General features: G+C 41.4%; 1 protein-coding gene across 1 annotated transcript; it reads right to left on the reverse strand.

Annotated features, from left to right (window-relative positions):
* Positions 1–1,521: 1,521 nt before the first annotated feature.
* Positions 1,522–18,831, reverse strand: LOC135704406 (alpha-2B adrenergic receptor-like). The gene is made up of 3 exons (XM_065225855.1): positions 18,826–18,831; positions 8,809–8,967; positions 1,522–4,434 (listed from the first exon to the last, which is right to left on the reverse strand). Exons 1-3 carry the CDS (start codon positions 18,829–18,831, stop codon positions 3,403–3,405), a joined length of 1,197 nt encoding a protein of 398 aa, XP_065081927.1. The 3' UTR covers positions 1,522–3,402.
* Positions 18,832–24,172: the final 5,341 nt, after the last annotated feature.

The raw sequence follows: 24,172 nt of genomic DNA on the forward strand, positions 1-24,172 counted from the left end.
AGTATAATCGATATGATGACGACATATTCCTTCTATGCTCATAATTGTAAGCAAATCTAAAAAAAAAAAAAAAAACACGGATCTCTTGGTCTACTTTGAAGAATTAACTATTTTCCCGGCGACTTTGGATATCCAGAGGACCGTTCTTTGGCCACTTGGTTGCAGAATCGATATGGTGAAGGTATATTTCCTCTATGCTCATGATTGTATGAAATTTATAAAAAAATTGCAGATCTCTAGGTCTACTTTCTGGAATTGACCATTTTCCCGGTGATTCCGGATATCCAGAATGGCGTTCAATAACCACTGCGGGACCAAATCAATATGGCACTGAGATATATCTCCTCAACTAAGGGTTCATCATATTTTCTAAACAATCACGGATCTCTAGGTCTACTTTTAAGAATTGACTATTTCCCCGGTGATTCCGGGTATCCAGAGGACCGTATTCTGGCCACCTGGTAGAATCTATATTTTGATGTTTTATTCTTCTATGCTAATAAGTTAGAAAAACTCGTGGATCTCTAGGTCTACTTTCTTGAATGGACTATTTTCCCGGTAGTTCCGGATATCCAGAGGACCGTTTTCTGGCCACCTGTTTGCAGAATCGATATGGTGATGGTATATTTCCTCTATGCTCATGATGGTATGTAATTTAGACAAAAAACGGGCAGATCTAAGACTACTTTTAACAATTGACCATTTTCCCGGTGAATCCGAATTTCCACAGAGCCACCTTTCACAGGTTTTATCGTTCCGATTGCCCACCCACAACTCCAGTCGGTTCCTTGTCTGTTCCGGTTGAAAGTAGATAGTCATACCTTTCAAGTAGTGGCTCAATCTTAAGATGTGGTAAGCAAATTGTCGAAAACCAGTTATGTCAACATGAATCGACACGCATTTTGCTCGGGACTTTTCCGGATTTTTCCGTTCCGGCTGGCCAACCACAGTTCCAATTGAATGTCTACCTATTGCAAGCATGTATGATGAATAATGTGAATCATAACGATGGGTCATTGCATTGCTGAGAACTCGCATTTTGCAGCCTTAGAGGTTATGTCAGTTAATGCTTCTCAGAATCACCATGGAGTTCAAAATAAAACTAGCTTGGAAATCTCCCAGAACTACTTACTTCTTCTTACTTACTTCTCCGGAATTCCTTAGGAATATTCACTAGAAGTCGTTTTAAATTCTTCACAATTTTTTTTTAGAAATACTCATCAGAGTTTTCATGAAGTTTTCGTGCCCTAATCAAGTACTGGGAAATTTCAGGCAGGGTCCATTTTCGGCCTATTAAGCACAACCCACACTTTCTTAATCTATTGTATTTTAGCACCAAACGGAAAATGATGGCTTCCAAATTTATTTACCTAGATTTAATAAAAAGAAACAAATTGTTGAGGTATTGTTGAATGTCTGACACTGTTTCTTGACGCCAAACCCGGCTTATGGATTCTAAACGCATTGAAACGCAATTGAAACGCAAATGAAGTTAATTCGGCCTATCGGATGAAGATAAAGATTGATTCGGTCGGAGCGAGTCATTTGACAATTTGAGAATATTGGGTGCAAACATTCATATTACGCGTTCTTATTGACTTCGTTCGGTAGCATTTGAGCTAAAGTATCGTACCAAATGCATAATTTACCTGTTAAAGCCGAAATCATGGATTTATTTGATGTTTTCTGCATGATAGGCCCAAAATGGGCGCTTAGGCCAAAGTAGTTCTCTACCCTACCAAAGAGGATTGTTTTTGTTAAGAATTGCCCAGTCGCCAATCCTTTCCAAATCCGGGATCTCGGAAGTTTTTCATAACCCGACACCTTGAGCATTGTTCGTAGTCTTAGTTTCTCAAGTACTGAATTGCCATCTTTGCTTGCTAAACTTAGGTAGCAGGACAAGCCAGTTTTATTAGTTCAATAAACTAGGGAATTATTAACTTAATTTTAAAGACATTAAATTTCTTGATGAATATGGATAAACCTGTCTATTTCGTTTAAAACTTCTGTCATTGATGTATAGAAGTTTCCCAATGATTTTCGGCAAATTTCTGCAATGTTTTGCGCAATAGTTCAAAACCCATGCATTCCTCATAACACTGAAGTGCGACTAAGATCAGGACTTCGGATGGCCACAGGTTTTTCTTTCTAAGCAATCGGAGCAGACATTCAAGTATAACCAATCCTAGAAAACCATGATTTATTCAAAAGTGGTCGGAGCTGTTGAAAAGGATGGCCGCATGTTAATCCCCCAGGTCAAAACTTTCAAAATTGACCAATTCACTGAACCTATCTTAGAACACCAAGATTGCATTACAAATTGATAAGATTTTTCTGAGCTTTGGTAATTTTGTAGTATGGATTGAATCTGAATCTGAATGCTTTGAAAAACAGTATGAATTAAGTTGTCGGACCAGCAACGAAGAGGTTCAAATTTTAGCAGGGAATACCGAAAATCGTTGACTCCGGAGCAGACCTCCACGAGCTGACTATTTTTTTTTAATTTTTGAAAAACATTAGGATGTTTAATGTCCATAGCGATTGAGACTGATTGGATCGTGAGTGAATTCATTGGCAAAAGAATTTCCGTTTATCGTAGAACCACTGGCGGGCAGGTGCTGTTCAATCGGATCATTCATGGTATATTCTGATGGCTGATGATAGTCGCTTTTTAAGTACTGCACTTTTATGACACCTAACAAACTTCAAATGAGAAAACTAAATAGAGAAAATATCAAAACAATTCTGAAACATTTCATTCCTTCTAAAATAAACTATTGGCCGCTTTTCCAACCAGTTCACCCCCTACACTCCAAACCGGTCTAATGTAAGGGCGCTGACGCAATCGACGGTAGGTGGGAAGGCTCTTCATGCTTTCACATCAATACTGGAAAGTACACCAGCAGTGGTGTGGTTCGTATAAAATTTGCGAGTTTGTTTCATCTTCCAGCTAACTAGTCTTCCTATACAAAAAGATAACCAAATAGAAGAAAGAAATATTCTCTTTCTTGTCCTTTCCTTCTGGGTGGGATTCGAGTTCTTAAAGTAAGGAAACCACTCCGAAATGAAAAAAATAAATTCCGGAGTCTGACGAGTGCCTTCTTCTTCTTCTTCTGTTTCTTCTTCCCGGCCAGTTATTGGTGTTTGAATGTATTTAGCTGGTCTCGACGGTGCCACCCCGAGTGTCAGTGCAGAACGGGGTGGCATTGGGAGAAACGCCATACACAAAAGCGCTTCGGTGGTGATGGTGGTGGGTTTCCGAAGGGAGCACGCCTTCTAAGGGGGTTATCGCATATAGCCTCCTCGGTAACCGCCACCCAGCTGTGCACCGCTGACCGCACGTTCCGTCGCTTTTTCGATGCTCCGGGAAACGCAGCGGTAGCAGCACACGTACGCCAAACATCACTTGAACAGTATCCGGCGAAAGGCTCTCCGGAAGTCCTTGTTAAAGATGGTGTAAATGGCCGGGTTCAATGCCGAGTTCATGTAACCCAGCCAGAAGGCCAACGAGAATGCAAAGTCCGGTATGCGGCAGTCTTTACAAATTGGCACCAGTATGTAAAGGAAGAAGAATGGCAACCAGCAAGCAATAAAACTTCCCATAATCAATCCCAGGATCAGCGTGGCTCGCTTTTCCTTCTTCCTCGCTATCCGTCGTTTCTCCTTCTCCGGATCCCTGGGTTTTGGCTTTGGCAGTGCTGGTTCCATTTCACTGCAAGCACTATCATTCTGCTTGGCCGAAATCGATATGGCTTGCCCTCCCATCGCCGTTGGTCCCACCCCCGCACAATTGCCTCTCGCATTATTATTCTTATTACGACCCTTTCCTACCTTCTTGCCGAAAATTGGTTGACACAGCCTAAACTTGAGCGGTTTCACTACCGCGCATCTACTAATTACACCCGAATCTGAACTCGAAGGATCAAATTCACTCACCATGTCCGTTTCTATTCCTACCGAAAGTGCTCTATTCCTAGCTAACCCTGGACTAACCACCACCCCGGAACTACTGCTACCCCCGCGGCCCGCAGCTGCCCCGTTGTTCCCTCTCAGCAATGGCAGTGACGTGAGACCTATCCCCGGTTTACCCACTTGAAGCGTATCTTTCATCTCCAACACGGCCGCAGCGTGGTCGTGATCTGCCGCCTCGCTGGTGGACATGTCCGACGCAAAGTCACACGTTACCGTCGGAATGGCCATCTGCGCTTGACCACTACTACCGCCGACTAGCCCCCTCGGTGGGGGCTCTATCGTCGCAATCTGCTGCTGGTGCTGCTGACTGGGACCGCTACTATGATTGTTATTGTTGTTGCTATTGGCCGCCGCGTACTGGCTGTTGCCGTTGGTTGATGCCGGTGCCACTGCACCAGCTGACACCGACGAGGCACTGGGAAGCGATGGCATCGGATTGGCTGGACGCGTAAAGCTGGTGTCCTGGTGGGAGAGGAACGAGATGATTTAATAAGTATTTGTGAGATTCGGTTACTTTCCAAGCTTCAAACTAAATAAAAAGTTCCCAAATAGAAAAATTGTAGGATTCCATTAAAAGCTTTTCATGCTTCAGTGAGAAGCTTTTCAAGTTTCAATGAGAATCTGTGACAAGCTTTTGAAAATTTTGTGAGAAGCTTTGCAAAGATTTTTAGACAAGCTTTTCAAACTTCTATGAGAAGCTTGTTCAAGCTTCTGTTAGAGAACTGTCGACCTCCTTTGAGACGCTTTTCTAGGTTTTGTAAGATGCTTTTCCAGTTTTTATCAGCAGCTTTTCAAGTTTCTGATAATGGCTGTTTAAAGCTCTGAGGAAAGTATTTCAATATTCTAGAAATTACTTTCCAAGCTTCTGTGAGAAGCATTTCTAGCATCTGTAAGAAGCATTTTAAGCTTCTGTGATAAGCTTTTCAAGCTTCTGTGATAAGCTTTTCAAGCTTCTGTAAGAAATATTTCAAGCTTCTGTGAGAAGCTTTTCAAGCTACTGTGAGAAGATTTTAAAGCTCCTGTGAGAAGCTTCTTAGGCTTTTGTGAGAATCTTTCCAAGCTTCTGTAAGAAAATGTTCAAGCTTCACTGAGAAGCTTATGTGACAATCTTTTCAAGCTTTTGGGATAAAGTTTTCAAGCTTCTGTGACAAGCTTTTCAAGCCTATATGAGAAGGTTTTCAAGTTTCTCTGCATAGCTTTTCAAGCTTCTGTGAGAAGCCTTTCAAGCTGCTGTAAGAAGCTTACCAAGCTTCTGTGTGCAGCTTTTGAAGCTTCTGTGAGAAGCTTTTCAAGCTTCTGTGAGAAGCTTTTCACGCTTCTGTGAGAAGCATTTCAAGCTTCTGTGAGAAGCATTTCAAACTTCTGTGAGAAGTTTTTCTGTTTCTGTGGGATGCTTTATAAGATTTTTTTTCTGAGAGGAGCTTCCCAAGCTTCTGTGAGAAACTTTTCGGGCTTCTGTAAGAAGCATTCCATGCTTCTATGAAAAGCATTTCAAGTTTTGTGAGAAGCTGTTCAAGCTTCTGTGAGAAGCTTTTCAAGCTTCTGTGAGAAGCTTTTCAAGCTTCTGTGAGAAGCTTTTCAAGCTTATGTGAGAAGCTTTTCAAGCTTCTGTGAGAAGCTTTTCAAGCTTCTGTGAGAAGCTTTTCAAGCTTCTGTGAGAAGCTTTTCAAGCTTCTGTGAGAAGCTTTTCAAGCTTCTGTGAGAAGCTTTTCAAGCTTCTGTGAGAAGCTTTTCAAGCTTCTGTGAGAAGCTTTTCAAGCTTCTGTGAGAAGCTTTTCAAGCTTCTTTGAGTTTTTCAAGCTTCTGTGAAATACTTTTCAAGCTTCTGTGAGAAGCTTTTCAAGGCTCTGGCAGAAGCTTATCAAGCTTCTGTGAGAAGCTTTTCAAGCATATTTTTTCTGTGAGAAGCATTTCAAGCTTCTGTGAGAAGCTTTTCAAGTTTCTTTGAGAAGCTTGTCAAGCTTCTGTAAGAAACTTTTCATGCTTCTGTGAGAAGCATTTAAAGCTTCTGTGAGAAGCATTTCAATCGTCTGTGAGAAGCTTTTAAATTTTCTATGTGAAACTTTTGAAGCTTTTGTGAGAAGCTTTCCACGCTTCTGTGAGTAGCTTTTCAAACATCTGCCAGAAGTTTTTCTGTTTCTGTAGAATGCTTTACAAGCGTATTTTTTTCTATGAGACGTTCTGTGACGTTCGAGCTTCTGTGAGTAGCTTTTGAAACTTCTGAGAGAAGCTTACCAAGCTTCTGGAAGAAGCTTATTATGCTTTTATGAGACAATTTTCAAGCTTCTGTGTGAAGCTTTTCAAGCTTCTGTGAGATGCTTTCCAAGCTTCTACGAGAAGCATTTCTAACTTCTGTGAGAAGCATTTCAAGCTTCTGCGAGAAGCGTTTCAAGCTTCTTTGACAAAAATTTTTAGCTTCTGGGAGAAGCATTTCAAGCTTCTGTGAGAAGCATTTCAAGCTTCTGTGAGAAGCATTTCAAGTTTCTGCGAGAAGCTTTTCATACTTTTGTGAAAAGTTTTCAAGCTTTTGTGAGAAGCGTTTCAATCGTCTGTGAGAAGTTTTTAAATCTTTTGTGCTTCTGTGAGAAGCATTTCAAGTATCTGTGAGAAGCATTTCAAGCTTCTGTGAGAAACTTTTCAAGCTGCTATGAGAAGTTTTGCAATCTTCTGTAAGAAACTCTTCAAGCTTGGGTGATAAGCTTTTTACGCGTCTGTAAGAAGCTTTTCACGCGTATGTGAGAAGCTGTTCAAGTTTCCGTGAGAAGCTTTACAAGGTTCTGTGATAAGCTTTTCATGCTTTTGATTGAAGCTTTTGAAGCTTTTGAAGCTTGTCAAGCCTTTGTGAGATGCTTTTCCACTTTTTGTTAGACGCTTTTACAGTTTTTATCAGCAGCTTTTCAAGCTTCAGATAATGACTGTTTAAGGCTCTGAGCGAAGCATTTCAATATTCTACTTTCCAAGCTCCATGGAGAATTTTTTTTGAAATTTGAAGCGAAGATTTTCAAGCTTCTGTGAGCAGCGTTTCTAGCATCTGTGAGAAATATTTCAAGCTTCTATGAGAAGCTTTATAAGCTTCTATGATAAGCTTCTCAAGCTTATGTGAGAGGCTTTTAAATCTTCTGTTAGAAGTTTTTCAAGCTTTTGTGAGAAGCTTTTTATGCTTTGTGAGAAGCTTTTTGAGCTTCTGTGAGAAGCTTTTAAAGCGTCCATGAGAAGCTTTTAAAGCGTCCATTAGAAGCTTTTCAAACGTCCATGAGAAGCTTTTCAAGCATCTTAGGGGAGCTTTTCAAGCTTCTATGGTAAGTTTTTCAAGCTTGTGTGTGAAAATTTTCAAGCTTCTGTGTGAAAATTTTCAAGCTTCTGTGCGAAGCTATTCAAGCTTCTGTGAGAAGCTTTTCAAGCTTCTGTGAGAAGCGTTTCAAGCTTCTGTGAGAAGCGTTTCAAGCTTTTGTGAGAAGCTTTTCAAGCTTCTGTGAGAAACTTTTCAAGCTTCTGTGAGAAGCTTCTCAAGCTTCTTGAGAAGCTGCTCAAGCTTCAGTGGAGAGCTTCTCAAGCTTCTGTGAGAAGCTTTTCAAGTTTCTGTGAGGAGCTTTTCAAGTTACTGTGAGAAGCTTTTCGAGCTTTTGTATAATGTTTTTCAAGCTTCTGTGAGAGGCTTTTCAAGCTTCTGTAGAAAGCTTTTCAACCTTCTGTGAGAAGTTTTTCAAGCTTCATAAAGAAGCATTTCAAACGTTGTGAGATGTATTTCAAACTTCTATAAGAAACATTTTATGCTTCTGTGAGAATCTTGTCAAGCTTCTGGGAGTAGCATTTCAAGCTTCTGTGCTAAGCATTTCAACCTTCTGTGAGAAACTTTTCAAACTTCTGTGAGAAGCTTTTCCTGTTCCTATGAGCTTCTGTTGCTTTTGTTAGAAGGTTTTCAGCTTTTTGGTAAGAAACTTTTTTGTTTCTTTTGGATGCTTTATGGGCATATTTATTCTGTGTGAGGCTGCTCAAGGATATTTGAGAAACTTTTCAAGCTTCCGTGTGATGCTTTTCAAGCCTCTGTAAAAAGGTTTGATGCTTCGATGGGGTGCTTTTTCATGTGTGTTAAAAGCTTTTCATATATATGTGAGAATATTTTCATGTTTCTGTGAGATACTCTTCGTATTTATTCCAGAAGCGTTTCCTGATTCAAAGAGAAGTTTTGCTAGCTTTTGATAGAAGCATTTTGATCTTTAATGAGAAGCTTTTCTGTTTCTGTGAGGTGCTTTTCTTGCTCATGTGAGAATCATTTTCAGAATTGGTGAGAAGCTTTTCTTTTTCTGTGGGAAGCTTTCTAGGAAGCATTCGTTACAATCTTCTGCGAGAAGCTTTTATAGCATCTGTGAGAAACATTTCAAGCTTCTGTGTGAACTTTTTTATGTTTCTGTGAAAATCTTTTCAATGTTCTATGAAAAAACATTAATGCTTCTGTGAAAAGTTCTGTTTACTTCCATGAGAAGCTCTTCTTTATTTTATGAGAAACGTTTTCTTTTTGTATGAGAAGCTGTCAGAGATAATTTGAGCTATTATAGCATCTGTGAGGTTCTAGATTCATGCGAGATTTTTTCAGGTATCTGTGAGAAGTTTTAAGAGCATATTTTATGTGCTCCATAAGCGTCTGTGAAAAGCTCTCCAAAGCTGTTTATTAAATCTATTTCAATATGCTTTCAACACCTTTCACCGAAAATCTCGACGACATGACGAAATACTCCAATCCCACCCACTAATTGAAACATTTCCCCCAATAAATAAATCTCGTCCAACATCCCTCGGTACATCCGTTTTGAATCGAACCCATTCCCGGGCACTCACCTGTTCACTGGGCGGTTTGAGCGGCTTTTTCCGGATCCCCCGCCGGGCTCGTGCTTTCGCCGCGTAGTAGATCCTAATGTAGACGAACACCATGATGCAGCTGGGAATGTAGAACGATCCGAGCGCCGAGTACAGCACGTAGCCGATGTCTTGACTCAGCTGGAAAAGGGGAAAGCAGAGATGGAGGGAGAGAACCGGTTAGAAAATCACTTCAAGCCAATTGAGTGCCCGGAGGCGGCGGGTGATGCAACGGTGATGGTCTGGGAAAACGAACGACCATTAGTTTGGGGCCAATTGAAACGAGCACGAAGCTTGGTACACATTTTCTAGCAGCAATCGTGCGACACTTAATTTTATTAATCTTTTGAGCATTTCCCGTTCGCCCCAGCTCGAGTGAGAGAGGAGCAATCTCAATGGTTCACATAAATTGAATTCGTGATAATTCGGTTGCGACGAAGCGTTCTGCTTCGAAAATTGTATTTTAACGATCTGGAATTATTTCGTATAATTCCTCCGGTTATTTTGTGATTGTTTACGAAAAGTATAGTGCTCTGCAGGATGGTTTCCATTAATTCTGCAGAAGTCAATCCAGCAGTTCGGTCAGGCGGACACCGAAAGGTTGGGTTCGCCCAGCGCTTTCTCGCTAATTGTCTTAATTTGCTAGAATTAATTTTCATTTTCTCCAATGTAATTTATTAGCCGGGCGATCGTAAACTAGCTCAGTCAAGGCAGGACGGCGCGATGGCTGCTGTTGTTGGCCATGAATCGCGAATCAGTTCAAGTACGAAACTTAGTCTACAGTGCGCTAGATAGCTCCGGAGGATCGGAGGCCAGCAGCGGGACTGGGAGTTTGGCGTAACAGCGAGCGCAACCAAGGGCAGGGTAAACTCTCTAATGTGATTAATGGCTGGACTCGTTTTCGTTTGGGAAGTGGGCCAAGGAGGGGTTTTCGGGAATATCGGAGCAAAAGTTTGTGATTTATAAATTTGCTGATAAATGTTTTACGCTGCGAGCTATTTTGCTTAGATGCAATTTTCGACTACCGTTTAGCGATTAACGCTGATTTAGTTGTTTAAATTTAGGATTTTGGATCGACACCAGAGCTGGACGTTGGCGGAATGTTGGGAAGCGAAAATTGGGCCAGTTGTGCATTGTGCGATATTGTATAAAATGGAAGTAGTTTGTTTGTTTTATTTTAGGTCGCACGTGACTTCTCTGAGCATTCGACTTGGTTGCTTCTTGCGCTGATGGTCAAGAGCTCATCCATGGACAAGTAACGAATAGCCTAAAAGAATTATGAACTTCCTGTACATGTTGTATATCACATTTTTAACCATCCAGAAAGTTGTTGTCTGTGGGAAATTTTTTTACGTACGACAACGTCTTTCTTTATTATACTGGGGGTCACATTAAGAAATCGAAAATGAGGCATTTAACGAAAATGGAGGCAGTTTTCAAACGCATATTTCTCAAAACCATGAATGGACAATGTGTCATGCAATAAATCAGTCGACGGAGAATTTATCCAGCAATTCTTTGGTGCATATTACTGCTTTTCTGCTCACTTCAAGGTTTATCTGCAATCTGAGTTCCAAAAGCCAATTTCTGTTTTCTGGAGCATCAAATCGACTTGCAGCCTCAAACAAAGTTGTTTATTATAGTTTTAAGTATAACACATTTTACTTTCATGCAAATCGGTTCTTTAAGAAAATAGTTAGAATGTTTTTAGTGGGTCATTATTTTCTCCCATACTAATTTGACGAAAATCCCGAACAAATCGTTAGCGCGACCTCTTAACGTTGACCAATTTAGCTGATTCTTTGCACAGATGTTTTTTTGTGTGTTATGAACTGAACTAGGGGGTGGCCTATCAAAAATATCAATCTTTTTCCAGAATGAAACAACCTAGTGGACACCTAACAGAGGGAGATGCAAATTAACGGAAATCTTCATCGATAGTCGAGCTGGTTGAAGCTATGAGCGGGAAATCGAGAAAATCCAAGATTTCAAAGTCTTCCCGGTGAAATGTGCGAATTTTAATTACATCATCACATCAAGAAAAATAAGATTTTGGACCTTTGGACTGGACTAAATTTTCGGGATACACTCACTGAAGAAATATAACGAGCACTTCCGAAGCAACTTTGAGCAGATTTTAGAATCAATTCTAGAGATGAACTTTAAGAGAGTTTTATCGAAAACTCCAAGTCAATTGTATAATTTCAGAGTATTTTTTCAAATAGCTTTATGGAAAAAATGTATGGCGATTGTGCAGAGGATTCCAGGATCGGTGAAAAATACCAAGGGAAACGATCTCACAGAGTACAATTCCAAAGAAATTACGAAGAGTTTAAAATAAATTTCTAGTATAATTTCAAGGGCATCTCGAAGAAATTTTCTAGATAATTTTAAGGGGAGTTTAGTGAATTTAAGAATAATTTAAAGGAGAACATATTTTAGAAGAATTCTGAAAAGAGTTCTGTAAAGCGATAGGAAATGCTTGAGAATAATCACATCAAATCCTGTTAAGTTTAGAGCGAATTTTCAAAGACAAATTTTTAAGACTTCGAACACCGAACTAAATTCAAGTCCTGCTGTCGTAGTCATGCTTAATTTACTTGTGTATCGCACAACCAGGAAAATTTCCAAACTTCTGGAGAAAAAACGGTAAATGCACCATTAAATCAAGGCTATTTTTCACACTAATGGCGCTGTTTCATTGATAGTAAGTAATTAAAATTCCCATATAAAAATTTGGAATAGTGGATTATAATATCTAATATTACTTTCACGCACAATAAGTGCCGCGTGTATGCATCACCATTATCAAATAAATATTCTGGCACGTTGATTTTCATATTTAATTTATAAAGAATAATTGGCCTGGTCTCACCATGCCATTGACTGCTTCTTTTGGAATTCCTTGTACTTTTTTCTCAAACGCTTCGTATTTCATTCCAAACTTCACCAGCAATTTCCTTCCGTGTATCATCCTTGGTCGGTTCTTATATGATTCCGCCTTTTCCGGGTTTTTTTTTTTCCCAAAGGGTTGGTCACTCCGAACAGTGTGCCAAAAATACAGATGAGCACACCTGGGCACTTTCATTGGCACCCATGGTTAGACATTTTTATGATAATTAAATCTACTGGCAATACTGTATCCAATTTGTTCTCTCTCATTCTTATGTTTGAAAAATAATTGGAATTTCCGTTGAAGTTCTGCCGTGGTGACTCACATATTTTCAAAACATTAGGAAGACCGAGGTCATCAAGAAGGCGATGACCGTTGCCAAGTACAACTGTAAACTGGAATTCTTCCGGATGGTGCTGGAGTAGCTATCGGAAGACTTCGAGATCGGAGAACCTCGAACTGTTCAAATATCTGGTGCGGAAGCCTTTGATGTTTCAGAACAGTTTGATCGAAGTTGGGAAGAGGGTGGCATTCAGATATCATGCCGATCAGAATGCCGATTCGGAATATGATTAGTGAGTTGGTTAGTGGGGAGAGCAAGACCCTGAAGGAGGAAGTGAAGGGAACGTCGAAGACGTTGGTAGATCGATTTAGGGCGGGGAGATTCGTGACGGAGCTGAAATCACAGCCGAAGGAGGTTATGTGGAATTGTAAGATGTTAATTGGTCAGTTGTTGGGCTTGAAGGTGAGCTCCTGAAAGTCACCATGGGTGAGCTGGTTGAAGGATAGGTTTTCAATCACGCTTACCACTACACCACCGGCGCCACTCTTCTTCCATTCCTTTATTTAACGTCGGTCTCGCCCCGTAACGTGGGTAGATCACCTTTTCGTGGTACGTTACGGGATGTAAGATCTACCACCGATTCCTAGTCCTGACTTCTTCAAACTAGGGGAACAGGTTTTTTTCAGTTATCAAAGGAACATATCTTAGTCCTTGTTACTTTTTATGCCTTGTTGATAGTGATAAGTCCTCGGGTTGCCTGGACCGAGGATGATCTTCAAACAAGGAAAAAAATAGTTAGTTTGTATTCACCTATGTATGTGATTCCTAATCTTCTATTCGTTGTTCCCTAGTTTGAAGTGGTTAAGACTAGGGTTCTGGGGTTGTTAAGGAATTCAATTTTGACTGACAAAGGGGCGCGCCTTTGGAGGGTGTTTCAACACTCCGAAGGGTATAAATAGCGGAACCTTTCAGTTAGAATCGATTCCGTGCGATGAAGGCAAGAATGACAACTGTATCAAAACCGAATACTTCATCATTTCTCAATAGTGATGGAGTAAAACGACTTGCACTAAACTAAGGACACGGGATATACTACAATAGATCAAATTACTGGTCGCAGTGGTGTTATGTCCCGAACAGAGGAAAAAAAAAAACGTCGGTCTCTGTTCCACAATCTACTGCCAATCACCGACGGACATTGATTGCCATCCATTGACGGAAATCGAATGTGCAGGAAGGCAGCTTCCACACCTGCGTAGTATATTGCACCCATTCAACACACATGGGCTGGTACTAACGGTTTTACTTTGCTTCCTAAGGAAGACGTGACCAGAGATTTGTATGCCTCAGAAGGGATAGGTTTCCACTGCTTGTTGTTTTGTTGCTTCAAAACAAAACATGTGAACTGTCAGATTAATCGGGTTACCAAACATACTGTTTGTGAAAACGTCTAGTACATATGCAACTACCCTACTAGCTCAAGAGGTACATCTATCCTCACACAGATATCGCTACAGTCGTATTCACAAGTGTCTCTTTCTGTTGTGTACTGTTTTGTATTGTATTTGACAAATAAAAAATATAGTTCGTATGCCTCCGCCATGGCAGGACGGCCAATCCAACGGTCGTGTTTTACTTTATACATTTCTCCGTAAACACAACGTAAATAGGGTCCAGGCCGTTCGCGGTCACATACCATGATACAAACAATAATGCGGATGAAACTCTGATTTTTTTTACTGACGGCACAGCTGCAGCACACGTGAGTCACACTATAAAAAAAAAGTTGGCGCAAAATACATGTGTAGAGTGACCACCCCTTTGGTTTTTCTTGTTTTCCGAGGGAGATAAATTCTCACTAGTTTCCGTTCCTGGTTCGATGTTGACTCCTTGCTCGCTGGTTGGTGTAGTCGATCTCAAGTCCACCATCTGTCACTGTATTGCCATGGTCATCTGCGATGAGGCTCGCGTCTTAAGTCGCTGGTCCACCGAAGACTATCCGTTTAACTTCAACCATTTTATAAGGTTCATTAATTGCTGTCAACAGTTAAATGGTGGTCCTGCTCTTCACACGGAATATTTTCACCGAACACATCACACTAAATTAATCCTTTATTTAAAACCCTACAGTAAAAGTATGGACGACTGTCACCACAAAACTGAAAAAGCTGTTCCAATCGAGCAAAGCGGTGCATTTGACGGTTCGATTGGAACAACTTTTGACAGACGTTCATACTTTTACTCTAGGGCTTTACCTTTATTTGGTTTGCTATGTAATCGAGGGGAAAGCGGCGCCGGTGGTGTAGTGGTAAGCGTGATTGCCTCTCACCCAGCAGGGAAGTAAAGTCGTTGGTCCTCGGTTCATGAGTTGATGATGGGTCGATAGGTAGGGTCCAGGTGTGGGAGCTGCCTTCCTGGCGTCGGTAGCATTGGTGCTCAGCACGGAAAACAAGATCGACGGATAACAAATCAAGGAAAATAAAATTGTAATCGAGGGGTGCGATACATCTAAATCTCGATTTTAAATGGTCGAAAAATCTCACACTAGCGAATCAATCTACGAAAAATCTTTTTTCATCTCTTGCAAACCCATCTACTCGCATTGTTCTCCACCTTTTTGCAGGAAATCTTCAAAATCACTATCAATCGTGTTTCTATCTATTAAGCGAAAATGCATCTCACAACAGCAAAGCAAAACATTTCCTGCATCTTATTTTGCATCCACTTTGTTTTATTTTGATAGATAAACAACTTTGTTGAAAACACCATTCATCGTAGACGCTTGATTCAAGACGCTTGATTGCGAACTAATTAAGTTATTAAGAAGAAGCGCCTAACTAATACAAGCAACTTTACAGAATCCAGCCATCTGATTGGAAGCTTCGTTCAAAAGTTATTAATTTTTTTCAAGTAATTCACTGATCTGCCCCAGTGGGTGCCATCAGGCCAACGGCATCTGGCCATAACTAACCGGCCGTAACAAACCGGCCGTCGCAATCCGGTCGTCAATCAAGACATCGCCAAATAAATGTAAGGTAAATTCTACTATTCTATTTGATAAGGATGTAGTATGCCATTCCCATCCGAACAATAAACAGCACACACATTCAATAATACTAAACAAACCATTCACCCCCAGGCAGCAAAGCCTATGCCCGGGTAAAAATAATGGAATGAAGGCTGACTAAAAGTAATTTGGTACGCCCCTCGCGCGCCACCAGCACAGCTCTAGTGTTGGGAATCGAACATCTTTGACAGTGGTTTGATTACACGGTAACTCGCAACAACTCAAAATTGAAGCAAACATGCTCATTTCAGTGGGAAGTATGGCTACTCAAAAGTGAGTAGGTGCGCTTTTACTCAATTTTGAGTAAACAACGTTCTCGCGCAGAGTGAGCCAAAACCACTCTGAGATATTTTCAGCCGGGAAGTTTTTTTTTTTTTTTTGTTCTGATGAAAAGTTGAAATTAGCTGCTCCAGAATTATTTAACTGGAGTTGAAGACGACTGAAAACCGTCTCAGCATGCAATTCCTGCTTACCTTAATGCATTTCGGCCTGTGTTATGCAATAATTTCGCCGTTTGCTAGAGCGTTTGCTCCGACACGGCTGACATTTTTTTCTAAGTCCCGGATTTGGCTGACTGAGTGGCTTTTACTCAGTTTGACATTTCTCGTTTACTCAGATTTTGACAACCTAATGCATCAGACTAAATTGAGCACGATTGACTCACCCGGTGAGTAAGCTGAAGTAAGCGTGTACACTTCTATAGAGAACAACTGGCGCAAGTTTGATCAAAGTAGTCGATCGCGTTCAGAAGTAACGTCAAATGGAACTCGAAAGAAGAAAAAATATTGTGCACAAACACCTGGAAAACCCGGAGTGGTCCGGTTCTAAGCTGGCCAAAGTGCAGAAGATGCCGAAAACAACAGTTTCGAGTACAAGGAAACCCTGAGTGTGGAAAAGAATCAGCGGACCTACGAAAAAACTGGAACCAGGGATCGCCAGCTGCGCAGCAAGGTGTTGAGGTGCGTTTAGCCAACCCCGGTATTTCGATCCGAGATGTGGAAAGAAGGTACAACGCCAACTTTCAAAAGGTGTGGAACATCCGGATAGAAGTCGTACAAAGCCAGTAAACATCCGAACCGGCACATGAAGCAGAATTCCGTGGTCAAAAAGCGTGCAAGGCTTTTTTGCGACCGTGTTTTGACTAAACACAAGGGTTGCACTTTGATCGATGACGAAACATACGTCAAACTCGATTTCACGCAGCTTCCCGGTCAAAAGTTTTACATCGCGACTGAACGTGGGGATTGAAGTCGCTATATGCATAGTCTGGCGGATAGAATTTCGATAGATCAAAATGCGGAACCAAAGCAATATATTGTAGGCCAGCAATTGAAAAGGTACTATCAACTTATATAAACAAAATTGTTGATCATTCTTTCCTCGCCAAGCGAAGGTAAATTACCAGCATCATCGGATAGGGGAAACTTTCCACAACCTAAAGATGGTGTTAGTTTGTGTAGGCGAGCCTTTAGTCAGGAGAAAAAGGTTTCCAAAGTTTTGTTCGCAATAGCTGATGTGCTCTTTTCTGTTGTTGGTCGTTGCTCGATTGGTTCCGCTATTTGACAGCTCAATTGGTTCCCGAGATTCTATCCGCCAGACTATGAATATAGCGACTATAGTCGGAAGATTCAAGTTCGTGTTTGCCGACAAGATCGCGAAGAAGGCCCTGATTTGGCAAGTGATTTACAGTTGTGGCCTGAAAACGGAACCATTCGTCACATCCTCGACGATGTCATCCCATGTTTACATCGAAGAATGCCTGAAAAAGCGTGTATTGCCGTTCATCCGCAAGCATAGGGGTAAAGTCATATGTTGGCCCGATTTGGCCAGCTGCCACTACTCCAAGGTGGTTCTGGAGTGGTATGCTGCCAACAAGATCGATTTTGTCCCCAAGCTAATGAATCCTCCGAATTGCCCGGAATTTCGACCAATCGAAAATACTGGGCAATTTTAAAACAGCGACTTCCACGAAGCGGCGGGGAAGTCAAGGAAATGGAAGAAATGCGCTGATTCCGTGTCCGTTTACACTGTGCTCCATCGAGAAGAAGGTTTGAAATTTCGTTCGAACTGGAGAAATGTAACCATGTAAGATGTAATGGTGTAGTTTTGAAGTTTTAATAAAAGTACTGTAAAGCAACCATTAATGGACTTTCTCAATTTATTGAATCACGAATTACAGGTCTTTTTGTGCGTATCAATTTACTTTTAATCAGGCTTTATGCAACTCTAATCGAGTTATATGTGTAGCCACTCTGTACTGGACTTGCAGCGCTCTCTCGTCTTCTTTCCACCCTTCTTGTGTGGCACGAGGTCGTTCGCCTAGCAAGAAAGGTTTCGAATGACATCGACTGGCGCTCAACCAAAGTACATGGAACATTGTCAATAATGCTAGGAGGAGCATTTTTTTCACTCCAGTCATCTCACTCCTTTAGCAAGTATGAGGTATTGACCATGGATATGTATAAAAGGAAAAGTATTGCCTAATAAAGCAAGATTCTTATTCCAAAGCTCGACCCTGCTGGGATTTACCCATGCATCGGCTCTTTGAAATCAAGTTCAAATCTTTCTCTGTGACAATGCTGGATTTCTCCAATCAGGCTTCTCATCGAGTGAAGAAAGTCCTAAATTCATACGCGTGCGAACTCTTCACAACGCACATAAAATATTTGCATGAAAGTTATGCCAGAAGGACTTCCCCGCAATCTGAAAGCTTCCCCACGCAAAAACCCACTGGGACCCAGAACCAAAAGAGGCCTTGAGTGCCCACCACAGGAGCTGCTGTTGGCTTAAGACCATCAGCACAGAACAGAAGGGGAAGTGCAAACAAATCGGTGAATCAAAAAGTGCTCGTTTTTCTACTCAACGAGTGATGTGATGTGGTAGCGTTCCACATGGGCTTTCTATGTGCACTCACACTATCATAGCATGCTGCCTATCTTAACTGCAGGCCGAAGATGCCTTCTACCGCTAGGTGCGCTAGTGTTCGCAAATGACCAGTGGAGCCACTTTCTGATTCGAAGTTCCACTCCTGTGCCATCAGCTTCGGGCTTAGGCGGATAGGTTCCCTTCTGGGACTAAGCTGTTCCGGGGTCATAAGTTGTTTCGATGCATTGGTTGGCATAGAAAGCTCTCAACTGAATAATAACTGCGGAAGTGATTCAAATAACACTAAGTTGGGATTAGGTACAATCTCGTGTAACAGCGTCAACGCCAGGAAGAAAAAAAAAGAAACAGTATTGACACCATCCAAAATTTGAACATCGACTTCGAATCGATGTCATAATCAAATATCATATCGCTCATTCTGAAACCGTTTCCATTTCATCTCTGCAGTTGCATCAGCAGCATCAAAACGACATTTCCCAATTCAGACGATCGTTAAACTACTAGTCATCACAAAAGTAAACTCTATGAGCATATCGACCACTCCGTTGCTAATGTGCACAGGATGGCTACGCGTTGCATCGTTGACCCCTCGTTCTACACAGGAACACAAATTGTACCCGCTATTTCGAGCCATGAACCAACTGAACCATGGCTACCGAACGGAAATTCGATGTGCATTCCAACAATAAATAGTAACTGTTATTCGAAAGCTGATGATGCCCGTTCCCCGAACTTTGGAACTTTCTGCAAAACACTCACGGAAAAGTACACCCCTAGTAGCCCCGTCGTCGTCCACTTTGATTTTATGACCCTGGCATTAAAGTTTTATCGCTTCGATTCACCAGCACTTTTGGGTACCCACCTACCCACCTTCATACCTACCTGCCTTATACGATGGGTGGGAGTTGCCGCTTGCCAGGCAAAGGTCGATCACATATGTATGCAGTTATAACTTCCGATTTGGAATTTTCGATCCTGGTTAGCATCATCACCGTCGGACGACGGTGGGAAGGTCGGAACGACGAGCGGCTACAAATCTGTTTTACGAATTGTTCGATTTCCTATTGAAATGGAGGTGTGCGGTATCAATATAAGGGATGGAGCAGGGAGCACGTGTCGATTGCTGTAGAATCGAGTTGACCTCGTTAGGTAGACTTTTGGCAAGCAATGTGATTTTGGATTTCAGTGTCATTAGTGTTTGATACATGAGTGTTACTGTTGGGGGACTTTTGATTGAATGTGTTTTCTATGAGTCTACCGTACCGTTACGGGAAAAGGAAAATGAGAAACTTTCACCACAACTTATGAAAATCTCCCTCGGGGGAATGGTGTCTCATCCACATAAGTCCGATTTCCTAATTTATTCCGGAACCCCAATTTACCTTTTTCCCAATGTCTCAATAGGGCTATAATGTTTTCGATTTTGCTTCAATTACTATGCAGTAGGGATCGTTCCGATTTACATCGGACTATTTATGGTGAAAACGTATTGCTCTCTTGAAATAGAAAGCGAAATAAAGCTCTTGTTGTGTTCCAACAATCCCTACCAACAAGCCCGGCAGTAGCACTGTAGCAGAAGATTGGACAATTGAAGGATGTTTGTTTTTCCTGATCTCTCAAACAAAACCGACTCGTATGTGCTTCTTGTTGTGCCAGTTAGGCAGGGTACACTTATTTGCACAACTATACACGCACTACGGAAAATAGAAAGACACACACACATACATCTCCGCATGTACGACGCTCATGAAAATCGAAATGATACACCAAAAAGAAGCTTTCGTCCTTACACACGTCCTTTTAGTATATCGAATTGATGCCGCTGTTAGGGATGTCGTTTTTAGCTATTAATCGATTATTGGTTAATCGAGTACTTATTCGTTCTAACCGATTTGGCATCGACTTAGAATCGAACTTAAGCAATTATTTGCAATAATTGATTTCAACTTCTGACTTACCTTAAATGTTTAGCATAGGTGTTTATCATCAGGAACACAATATGTATAAACAGTACTTTCCCGTTTTTGTCAGCCCTATCTGAAATTTTAGACTGACAAAAACGGGAAATTTTCTTTTTCAATATTTTAACCATCCAAATGATTTTGAAATCAAGTTTAATCACTAACTATCCACTATTATTGGCATTATTGAAAAATGTTTACTATTCTTACAACAAAGGGTACACCAAACTTTAAACCGGTTTGTTGAGCCGGTACGTAAGGTTTTACTGGGTTTTTGAATTGCGGAACTGTTCGGTAAAAGTTTAAAAATCTGTGTAAATTCAAACATTAGAAAATTTATTCCAAACCTGTTCAGGCTTAGTTATGTTAACCCCATGATTCGTTACGGATAACGGTCATTTGAATTTTTACCGACTTTTTCAGCAATTCAAAAACCAAGTAGAGCAAATAGGTTTATTTTTGATTTTTTTTATTTGGTTGATAATTTGCAGAAACGTTCCTTATGACCGACAATGCCATTTTGCATCTTCATATCGCCATGTTGAATCCAGCCTTGTATTTGAAAATGGCATATAGAAAAATATCAAGCTTATCTTCAGAAAAATTTTACTCGAAAACTGTTTGCCCGATCGGTTTGGTGTCTTCGGAATTCTACATACACATCGTACATTGGTTCACATAACGTTGCGAATAGCCCAACACTACTACGTAGCTCTGTTAAAGTTAGTGCTAAAGTATATGGCCTGCAGAAGCTAGGTCTATTTGGATACTACATTGCGCTTTTATTCTCTTTGACCAATACTATGCGAGTGATTGGAACTGCAACCCTGACCTTAAATGGGTTTGGAGTGACTGTTTGGGTTGGAGTGACTGTTCTGTCAGGTCAGTCTTACTTAGTATATGTCCAGCCGTAGCTAGACATTCTTTTTGGTACTACACCTGAACCTTTCTTTATTGGTGAATACTTGGACTGCGAGAATCAATCATCATGCTTGGTCCTGGAAATAAAAAAACACCAACCCTACGAGCTGTGCAACTGAAACTCAAGAAAATGCAATCGATGTTCGGAGATATTCGTCATTTTGTCAACAACTTCAAAGATAATACTAGCGCAGGTCAGATTCAGGTTAGGGTGATCAAGTTAGATGAGCTTTGGGAAAATTTTTGTGAAGCTTTGGTAGAAATCAAATCCCATGAAGAGTATGTTGCAGATGAGGACAAATACGCTAAGGAGAGACAGCAGTTCAGTAATCAATACTACGATGTGAAGGCCTTTTTGTTAGAAAAGATAGAGCTTCTACAACAACCATCTGCAGGGAAAACTTCAATCCATAATGTTTCCGTGCAAACTGCGTCAGATCACGTTAGATTACCTCAAATCAAACTTCAGTCATTCAGACATTGAAGAATGGCTTGGTTTTCGTGATTTATTTAAATCGCTCATCCACTCTCGGACGGATTTACCGGATGTAGAAAAGATGCATTATTTGAAGGGATGCTTGCAAGGTGAACGAAAGGGTCTTATCGATCCACTTCCAATAACCGGAGCCGATTATCACGTTGCTTGGAACATAATCATGAAGCGCTATGACGATAGCAAACAACTCAGGAAGATGCAAATCCAATATCTCTTTAGTCTACCATCCGTTTTGGAATTGCAAGCTTTAGTCGAGGGATTTGAGAGGACTGTACAGATATTTGATCAGATAGTTAAGGCCAAGGACTATAAGGATCTGCTTTTGGTTAATATGCTGTCTTGTCGACTAGATCCACCCAATCGACGATCATCGGATCCAAGGAAAAGGATTCGTTGTAGGAAATGTTGGAATTCTTACAAAGACGTATTTAAGTGTTGGAATCTTTACCAATCAAGCCGGTTAAATCCAGGATTGTACAGTCATCCGCACCAAGACAAAGGAGTCAAACGATCAAGGCGAGCTACAATTCTACAGAATCATTTACCTCTAGTTGTGTCTGTTGTTCAAAAAATCATTATCTATACACCTGTCCTGTTTTCCAAAGGTTGCCTGTAAGAGATCATGAGGCTGTTCTGCGGAAACACTTACTTTGCCGAAACTGTTTTAGAGCAGGACATCAAGGAAAGGACTGTCGGTCGAAGTACTCTTGTCAAAATTGTAGGGGGCGACACCACACACTGGTTTGTTTCAAATCTAATCTGGACGATACTTCGACTTTAAGGAACAATACATCTTATACTTCTCCGCAAGACGCTGATGCTTCTACTTCTTCAATGGATGCAGTTGCGAACATAGCAACTTCGGGAACACTATAGGAAGTGTCTACTTGCAACACAGTGAGCAGAACAACGTCGAAAGTGTTTGTGGCTACTGCGGTTATTCTAGTTGAGGATAGCGAGGGCAACAAATATCCAGTACGTACCCTCCCAGATTCAGGTTCCGAATGTAACTTCATTTCGGAAAGGTTCAGTCAACTTTTAAAGGTGGTTCGGACTAAGATTGACATCAAGGTACAAGGAATCGGACAAACATAAACACTGGTGAAGCATCAAATTCAGATCAAGGTTCGATCAAGGATTTCGCAATTTGCTTGGTTAGTGAATTTCTTGGTTTTATCAAGGGTAACGGTAAACCTTCCTACTACAACGGTGGACGCATAAGGATGGTCGATTCCCTAAGGCATTAACCTTGCGGATACAGATTTTTTTAAATCAACTGGAGTAGATATGGTACTAGGTATTGAGCTATTCTTCAGTTTGTTCGTCATGGAACACAAAATATCACTCGGGGATAACATGCCCATGTTGATCGATTCGGTGTTTGGCTGAGATGTATGTGGTACCTTGGCATTACCTAAGGCGATAACTCAGGTCAACTGCAATCTGTCAGTCTCGAATCGACTTGAGGATCTTCTTAATCGTTTCTGGGAATGCGAAGAAGTCGGAGAACAAGGCAATTCGTCACCCGATGAAGCATTTTGTGAGGAACAATATCAACGCACAGTTCAGAGAGCAGATGATGGAAGATATATAGTCACTCTCCCTAGAAAGGAAGTTATGCTGAAGCATATGGGTGAATCGAGGGATATAGCTCTGCGGCGCTTCTACAGCACGAAACGCAGGTTGGCGAAGGATAGCAACTTACGTCACCAGTACGTGGCTTTCATGCAGGAGTATCAACAATTAGAACATATGAAGGAGGTTCAGGAAATTACAGGCATCGATATCAGCCATCATTTGGTGAAGGAATCGTCTACGACAGCCAAGGTGCGAGTCGTATTCGATGCGTCCTGTAAAACATCGACCGGAACATCATTGAATGATGTCCTCTACGCAGGACCGGTGATTCAGGAGGATTTGCGAGCGATTAGCATCCGTGGACGAACTAGACAGACCATGGTTGTTGCTGATGTGGAAAAAATGTTCCGGCAAATTTGGCCTTGCTTTACGGATCTTCGATTCTTAAGTAATTTTGGCGTCACCCATGGATGAGAGCAAAACCTACGATTGATCTCTGTCCCATATTTTTTCTCGTAGATCAGAACCTGGTTCTGGAAGTAGCGTCGGACTCCCAGCTGAAGTTGTTGAACAAATTCTTGACGTCGATCGTTATCACGGCGTAATATCAATCTCCTCTCCTCTTCTGTTTCTATGCCTTCTCGACTCGCTCGACAACGGTCCGAATTGCATCCACATTTACTCTTCCTTTTCGAAATCCGAACTGCCTCTCCGACAATCCTTGCTCACTCTCCGTGCATTTCGTCAGCCTGTTTAGGATGATACTCTCCAAGAGTTTTCCGAGTGTATCCAGCCGGCACTGCTACGAGTTCCTCGTTGGTGACTTCGTCATTATCTCCCCCTCCGTCTCCGTACGATGCAGGTGGCCAGGTCGATGGATCGTGCTTTGAAAAAAGTCCTTCCACGATGACTTTCAGGTTCTCTAAGCCAATTTCAGCGGGCATGACTTGACATCTGATCTTTGTCTCGACCCAGCTCCTGTTGACAGTTTGACTTGCTCTGCTTTATCGCTCGTTTATGTGCTTGGAACATTCCTCTACGTTCATTTCTGTCTGCTTCTATTCTTGTTCTCTGAACACGTCTTCTGGCTCTGAGACAACGCGGAGGGTGCTAATTACTTCGTTGCAGCAGCTAGCTGGAGGCCGTCTGTTATTTAGCTCCAGTTTCCTCGGCATGGTCGTGTCACATGCTCTCCCTAACGATTCTGTCAACTTGTCTTCCACTTCAGGTCACAAGTTCTCGTCCTCTGTCACAGGGTTCC

The sequence above is a fragment of the Ochlerotatus camptorhynchus genome, unplaced genomic scaffold (genome assembly GCF_037179485.1).
Source record: "Ochlerotatus camptorhynchus isolate MF236.1 unplaced genomic scaffold, CSIRO-AGI_Acam_v1.1 ptg000239l, whole genome shotgun sequence".
Taxonomy (NCBI): Eukaryota; Metazoa; Arthropoda; class Insecta; order Diptera; family Culicidae; genus Ochlerotatus; species Ochlerotatus camptorhynchus.